This window comes from Coregonus lavaretus (assembly GCF_964263955.1).
Source record: "Coregonus lavaretus genome assembly, chromosome: 26".
NCBI classification, from domain to species: Eukaryota; Metazoa; Chordata; class Actinopteri; order Salmoniformes; family Salmonidae; genus Coregonus; species Coregonus lavaretus.
Window position 1 is genome coordinate 39,237,954 of NC_140013.1, and position 7,692 is coordinate 39,245,645.

The following is a 7,692-nucleotide window of genomic DNA, read 5'->3' on the forward strand; positions in this document are numbered from 1 at the left end:
CGGGAGTTTCTCCCATTCTTCTCTGCAGATTTCCTCAAGCTCCGGCAGGTTGGATGGGAACCGTCGCTCAACAGCTATTTTCAGGTCTCTTCAGAGATGTTCGATCAGGTTCAAGTCCGGGCTCTGGCTGGGCCACTCAACAACATTCAGAGACTTGTCCCGAAGCCACTCCTGCGTTGTCTTGGCTGTGTGCTTAGGGTCGTTGTCCTGTTGGAAGGTGAACCTTCACCCCAGTCTGAGGTCCTGAGTGCTCTGGAGCAGGTTTTCATCAAGGATCTCTCTGTACTTTGCTCCGTTCATCTTTCCCTCGATCCTGACTAGTCTCCCAGTCCCTGCCGCTGAAAAACATTCCCACAGCATGATGCTGCCACCACAATGCTTCACTGTAGGGATGGTGCCTGGTTTCCTCCAGATGTGACGCTTGGCATTCAGGCCAAAGAGTTCAATTTTGGTTTCATCAGACCAGAGAATATTGTTTCTCATGGTCTGTCTGTGAGTCCTTTAGGTGCCTTTTGGCAAACTCCAAGCGGGCTGTCATGTGCCTTTTACTGAGGAGTGGCATCCCTCTGGCCACTCTATCATAAAGGCCTGATAGGTGGAGTGCTGCAGAGATGGTTGTCCTTCTGGAAGGATATCCCATCTCCACAGAGGAAGTCTGGAGCTCTGTCAGAGTGACCATCGGATTCTTGGTCACCTCCCTGACCAGGGCCCTTCTCCCCCGAATGCTCAGTTTGGCCGGGTGGCCAGCCCTAGGAAGAGCCTTGGTCATTTAAGAATGATGGAGGCCACTGTGTTCTTGGGGACCTTCAATGCTGCAGAATTTGTTGGTACCATTCACAAGATCTGTGCCTCGACACAATCCTGTCTCGGAGCTCTACGGACAATTGCTTCGACCTCATAGCTTGGTTTTTGCTCTGACATGCACTGTCAACAGTGGGACCTTTATATAGACAGGTGTGTGCCTTTCCAAATCATGTCCAATCAATTGAATTTACCACAGGTGGACTCCAATCAAGTTGTAGAAACATTAAGGATGATCAATGGAAACAGGATGCACCTGAGCTCAATTTCGAGTCTAATAGCAAAGGATCTGAATACTTACAGTGGGGAGAACAAGTATTTGATACACTGCCGATTTTGCAGGTTTTCCTACTTACAAAGCATGTAGAGGTCTGTAATTTTTATCATAGGTACACTTCAACTGTGAGAGACGGAATCTAAAACCAAATTCCAGAAAATCACATTGTATGATTTTTAGGTAATTAATTTTCATTTTATTGCATGACATAAGTATTTGATCACCTACCAACCAGTAAGAATTCCGTCTCTCACAGACCTGTTAGTTTTTCTTTAAGAAGCCCTCCTGTTCTCCACTCATTACCTGTATTAACTGCACCTGTTTGAACTTGTTACCTGTATAAAAGACACCTGTCCACACACTCAATCAAACAGACTCCAACCTCTCCACAATGGCCAAGACCAGAGAGCTGTGTAAGGACATCAGGGATAAAATTGTAGACCTGCACAAGGCTGGGATGGGCTACAGGACAATAGGCAAGCAGCTTGGTGAGAAGGCAACAACTGTTGGCGCAATTATTAGAAAATGGAAGAAGTTCAAGATGACGGTCAATCACCCTCGGTCTGGGGCTCCATGCAAGATCTCACCTCGTGGGGCATCAATGATCATGAGGAAGGTGAGGGATCAGCCCAGAACTACACGGCAGGACCTGGTCAATGACCTGAAGAGAGCTGGGACCACAGTCTCAAAGAAAACCATTAGTAACACACTACGCCGTCATGGATTAAAATCCTGCAGCACACGCAAGGTCCCCCTGCTCAAGCCAGCGCATGTCCAGGCACGTCTGAAGTTTGCCAATGACCATCTGGATGATCCAGAGGAGGAATGGGAGAAGGTCATGTGGTCTGATGAGACAAAAATAGAGATTTTTGGTCTAAACTCCATTCGCCGTGTTTGGAGGAAGAAGGATGAGTACAACCCCAAGAACACCATCCCAACCGTGAAGCATGGAGGTGGAAACATCATTCTTTGGGGATGCTTTTCTGCAAAGGGGACAGGACGACTGCACCGTATTGAGGGGAGGATGGATGGGGCCATGTATCGCGAGATCTTGGCCAACAACCTCCTTCCCTCAGTAAGAGCATTGAAGATGGGTCGTGGCTGGGTCTTCCAGCATGACAACGACCCGAAACACACAGCCAGGGCAACTAAGTAGTGGCTCCGTAAGAAGCATCTCAAGGTCCTGGAGTGGCCTAGCCAGTCTCCAGACCTGAACCCAATAGAAAATATTTGGAGGGAGCTGAAAGTCCGTATTGCCCAGCGACAGCCCCAAAACCTGAAGGATCTGGAGAAGGTCTGTATGGAGGAGTGGGCCAAAATCCCTGCTGCAGTGTGTGCAAACCTGGTCAAGACCTACAGGAAACGTATGATCTCTGTAATTGCAAACAAAGGTTTCTGTACCAAATATTAAGTTCTGCTTTTCTGATGTATCAAATACTTATGTCATGCAATAAAATGCAAATGAATTACTTAAAAATCATACAATGTGATTTTCTAGATTACAGACCTCTACATGCTTTGTAAGTAGGAAAACCGGCAAAATTTGCAGTGTATCAAATACTTGTTCTCCCCACTGTATGTAAATAAGGTATTTCTGTTTTTATTTTTTATAAATTTGCAAACATTTAAAAAAATAACTGTTTTTGCTTTGTCATTATGGGGTATTGTGTAGATTGATGAGGGAAATGTTTTATTTAATCCATTTTACAATAAGGCTGTAACGTAACAAAATGCGGAAAAAGCGAAGGGGTCTGTAGTCCCGTGTAGCTCAGTTGGTAGAGCATGGCGTTTGCAACGCCAGGGTTGTGGGTTCGATTCCCACGGGGGACCAGTATGAAAAAAATTAAGTACTCACTAAGTCGCTCTGGATAAGAGCGTCTGCTAAATGACTAAAAATGTAAATGTAAAAAATGTCTGAATACTTTCCAAATGCACTGTGTGTGTGTTTCTGCATGGTTATATACTGTGTTTCTGCATGTTAATATACTGTGTGTGTTTCAGCATGTTATACATAGAGTATACCAAACAGTTGTACACCCCCCCCCTCTTTTACCCTCAGAACAGCCTCAATTCGTCAGGGCATGGACTCTAGAAGGTGTCGAAAGCATTCCACAGGGATGCTGACCCATGTCGACTCCAATGCTTCCCACAGTTGTGTCAAGTTGGCTGGATGTCCTTTGGGTGGTGGACCATTCTTGATACACATGGGGAAACTGTTGAGTGTGGAAAAACCCAGCAGCTTTGCAGTTCTTGACACAAACCGGTGCGCCTGGCACCTACTACCATACCCCGTTCAAAGGCACTTCAAGCTTTTGTCTTGCCCATTCACCCTCTGAATGGCACACATACACAATCCATGTCTCAATTGTCTCAAGGCTTAAACATCCTTCTTTAATCCCCTTTATCTATACGGATTGAAGTAGATTTAACAAGTGACATCAATAAGGGATCATAGCTTTCACCTGGATTCACCTGGTCAGTCTATGTCATGGAAAGAGCAAGTGTTCGTAATGTTTTGTGCACTCAGTGTACGTCTGTATGTGTGTCCAGTATTGGACTGTTGGCTTACGTCCATCAGCAGAGGCAGGCGGGTGACTCTCTGCATTGGCAGGATTAGGAAGGAGATCATGGGGAGGTTCCTGCAGTCTGGGTGGGCCTCAATACGAGTCAACGCCTCCTTAAACACTGGATTCTTACTACTACTGCGACAGAGAGAGACAGACAGAGAGGGGACAGTCATCAGTCACAGTTAAAAGTTGACGTGTGTGTGTGTGTGCATGTATGCGTGTATATATGTGTGTGTGTGTGTACTCACACTAGCCTCTGAAGGGTCCTCTGCTGGTAAACCTCATTGGAGCAGTAGGTGATGTAGGGGTCAAAGTTGGACTGGGCGTGTCTGAACACTATGTCACTGATGTCATCTATAACAATGTTCTGCTGGTGCTTGTCCTCTAACTCTTTAAAAAACCTAACGCGAAAGAGAGAGACAGAGAGAGACAGAGACAGAGAGAGAGAGAGAGAGACAGAGAGAGACAGAGAGAGACAGAGAGAGAGAGAGAGAGAGAGAGAGAGAGAGAGAGAGAGAGAGAGACAGAGGAGATAAAGTGGAAGATGGAGGCAGGGAGAGAGAGAGATTGAGTTTTGATAATGCTTTGTTGTGCAATCAAAGCTATTTGTGTACACATAGAAATCAGTGGGAAACCAACAAGCACACTAGATCAGCGGTGTCAAACTCATTCCATGGAGGGCCTAGCGTCTGCAGGTTTTTGGTTTTTCCTTTCAATTAAGACCTAGACAACCAGGTGAGGGGAGTTCCTTACTAATTAGTGACCTTAATTCATCAATCAAGTCCAATGGAGGAGACACTCGGCCCTCTGTGGAATGTGCTCTAGAGCAGTGGTTAGGAACTCAGTACAGCTTTCAACTTCCTCTTGAAAGTTGTAATAGTAGAATGCACAAGGTGCATGTTTGAAATTGGGTATTGCATCATCAGTTCCTCTTGTCATGTCAGTCATTGCAGACCTTAGAGAGCTATTTATAACTTGTCAGAAATGTCCAGATCAACTAGCCCATGTCAGCTAACGTTTTTTTAGCTAGGTTTTTTAGCCCATAGATTGTTGTAATGTTTGAGTCACTCAAATGTCACATGAAAACACAGTCAGGATGATCTGCCTGTTTTAGTCATCTCATACACACACACACACACACACACACACAAAGCGCCTCTGTCCCAGCCTCGCCATAACATCACAGGAGAGGTCTTGTAAGTAAGCATTTCACTGTAAGGTCTACACCTGTTGTATTCGGCGCATGTGACAAATAAAATTTGATTTGATTTGATTTGAGCGAAACTCCCGGACCTCCTAAAATAGCTCTTGGGAACCATTAGCACATAACACACATGGCTTCCCTCTTCCTGTCGGCCTGGGGCAGATGACCGCTTTAACGGCAGACCTGGTCCCCACGGTGACACAAAGGAAACTGTCATTCAGCCACAGAAAATTGACCTCAACCAGTTATGGCTCATTTCAACTCATCTGCAGAGCCACCTATAGTGACTTCCCCAACCGCTGGCAGTTCACACACACACACTAGGGATGGGCATTTGAAATAATTTCACTATTAGAATAATACCATTACATTTTATCGGATATCCGGATAGTCTAAATACATGCGTAAAAAACAAAATTTGGTTTAAACTTGGGCACTTGCTTGCCGCGTAGCCTGCCCTGCAGGGAAGGGGAGGGGCCTGTCTGAGTGACACGGGAGTGGGAGTGGGAGAGAGAGAAAGTAGCACTGACTCATGCTAGTTAGACAAACCTGTAGATGCCAGAGGTTATTTAATCACCCCATCTGGTAGTGCCCGTCTTCACTGCATCAAATCAATGTAAAGTAGCTAGCTAAGACAGCTAGCTAGCAAGGCTAGTTCAGGCTATTTTGCTGCGCTCCCTGTCCTTGTCTACAACAACTCCATTCAGATGAAACGGCAGCCTACCTGTTGGTGGTTGTTGTCTAGTCCTTCTCATTAAAGGTAACTTAATTCTGTAATTTTAATTCCATTTTGCATTGATTAGAAATATCCCACTTCACCTGCTAGGCTGTGGAGCCTCTGACTGTAGTGTCGCTTTGATTGGCCGACAACAACCACAAGCTACAGGCGTGGAGGCAATGGTGTCTTTTTATGGGGCGCAAGTCTAAAATAAATTACTTTCAAAAGTTTGTTGTTTTATTAAATTAAGAATTTCAAATGTCATGGTATATTGTAATTATTAAAAATGGGCCTATAATATATATATTTAAAAAATAAATACTCTTGCGAGTAATCGAATACTTATGTCCGTTCAGATATTCGAATAAACTAATAACCGTGCCCATCGCTACATGCCCATCTCTTCCACACAGTATTTTGAGACAGTGTGGCCTGAGTATTTCTAGCTAAATCTGCTATGGTGGAAATGACCACCCTCCTTAGGATAAACCCAAGCGCTCTACCTCCTCCAAAAGCTGTCCCCTGCCCCTCCTAAAGCTGTCCCCTGCCCTTCCTAAAGCTGTCCCCTGCCCTTCCTAAAGCTGTCCCCTGCCCCTCCTAAAGCTGTCCCCTGCCCTTCCTAAAGCTGTCCCCTGCCCCTCCTAAAGCTGTCCCCTGCCCTTCCTAAAGCTGTCCCCTGCCCTTCCTAAAGCTGTCCCCTGCCCCTCCTAAAGCTGTCCCCTGCCCCTCCTAAAGCTGTCCCCTGCCCTTCCTAAAGCTGTCCCCTGCCCCTCCTAAAGCTGTCCCCTGCCCTTCCTAAAGCTGTCCCCTGCCCTTCCTAAAGCTGTCCCCTGCCCCTCCTAAAGCTGTCCCCTGCCCCTCCTAAAGCTGTCCCCTGCCCTTCCTAAAGCTGTCCCCTGCCCTTCCTAAAGCTGTCCCCTGCCCCTCCTAAAGCTGTCCCCTGCCCTTCCTAAAGCTGTCCCCTGCCCTCTGGCCTGCCAGAACACATCAGTTACCAGGTTCAGGTCACATACTGTACTGGAGGACCCTGCTGCAGGGGATGGTCTGACTGACCCAGATAAACACCAGACACTGGGGTGAAGAACAGGGGGATGGGGTGATGATGGAAGAGGAAGGAGAGGAGAGGGTGGAGGTCAAGGTTTCTATGCTGCCAGACATGCAATAGGTCTCAACTGGAGCCAGAGAGAGAGCCCAGAACAGAGAGGAGCTTATGGGTAGAGGCCAAATTTAGTTTAGCCGTGACAGTGACATCCAAAAGAGAAGACAGTGTGTTTTTACCTCTGTCTCTCTCTGTCACCTTCCTCTAGACCAGGGATGTCAAACTCATTCCATGGAGGGCCTAGTGTCCGCTGGTTTTTGTTTTTTCCTTTCAATTAAGACCTAGACCACCAGGTGAGGGGAGTTCCTTACTAATTAGTGACCTTAATTCATCAATCAAGACCAATGGAGGAGTGAAAACCCGCAGACACTCGGCCCTCCGTAGAATGAGTGACACCTGTGCTCTAGAGCCTTCAAACGCAACTCTGGACCGCCAAGCCAGTTCCACTGAATTTTTCATTGTTCCCCTCTAATCAGGGTCTGATTTAAACCAGAGACACCAGGTGGGTGCAATTAATGATCAGGTAGAACAGAAACCCAACAGGCTCTGGAACTTGTAGGGTAAGAGCTGAATACCCCTTCTCCAGAAACTCAACTGACAGTCAGCACACCTGACACAGACATGCGAGATCTGCAGGTGATGATGATGAACATGTCTATCTCCATCTCCCCTCCCATTCCTCTCCCCCATTGCCCAACCTGCACTTCTCTCTCTCTCTCTGTTTCTGTAGATACTTACCTGACACCCAGGGCTATGCAGTTTTAATAAAGGTTCTGTACTGATGTCATCCAATTACTCATGTAGTGAATTGACATGTGTCTGTAGGGTTACACGTGTCTGTAGGGTTTAATGTGTCTGTAGGGTTTAATGTGTCTGTGGTGAGGTTACACGTGTCTGTAGGATGAGGTTACACGTGTCTGTATGGTTACATGTGTATGTAGAGTGAGGTTACATGTGTCTGTAGGATGAGGTTACACGTGTCTGTAGGATGAGGTTACATGTGTCTGTAGGGCAGGGATCATAAAC

At 46.4% G+C, this 7,692-nt stretch overlaps 1 protein-coding gene across 2 annotated transcripts in view; it reads right to left on the minus strand.

Annotated features, from left to right (window-relative positions):
* Positions 1–7,692, minus strand: part of LOC311101660 (rho guanine nucleotide exchange factor 26-like) — a 58,391-nt gene that overhangs the window by 34,241 nt on the left and 16,458 nt on the right. Inside the window, exons 7-8 of one of the 2 annotated variants that reach the window (XM_084142807.1) lie at positions 3,894–4,046; positions 3,648–3,777 (exon numbers count right to left, since the gene is read on the minus strand). In XM_084142807.1, the coding sequence (XP_083998933.1) occupies positions 3,648–3,777; positions 3,894–4,046 (283 nt within the window). Of the gene's footprint in view, positions 1–3,647; positions 3,781–3,893; positions 4,047–7,692 lie in introns of both variants that reach the window. The other variant, XM_084142806.1, reaches the window with a different exon arrangement.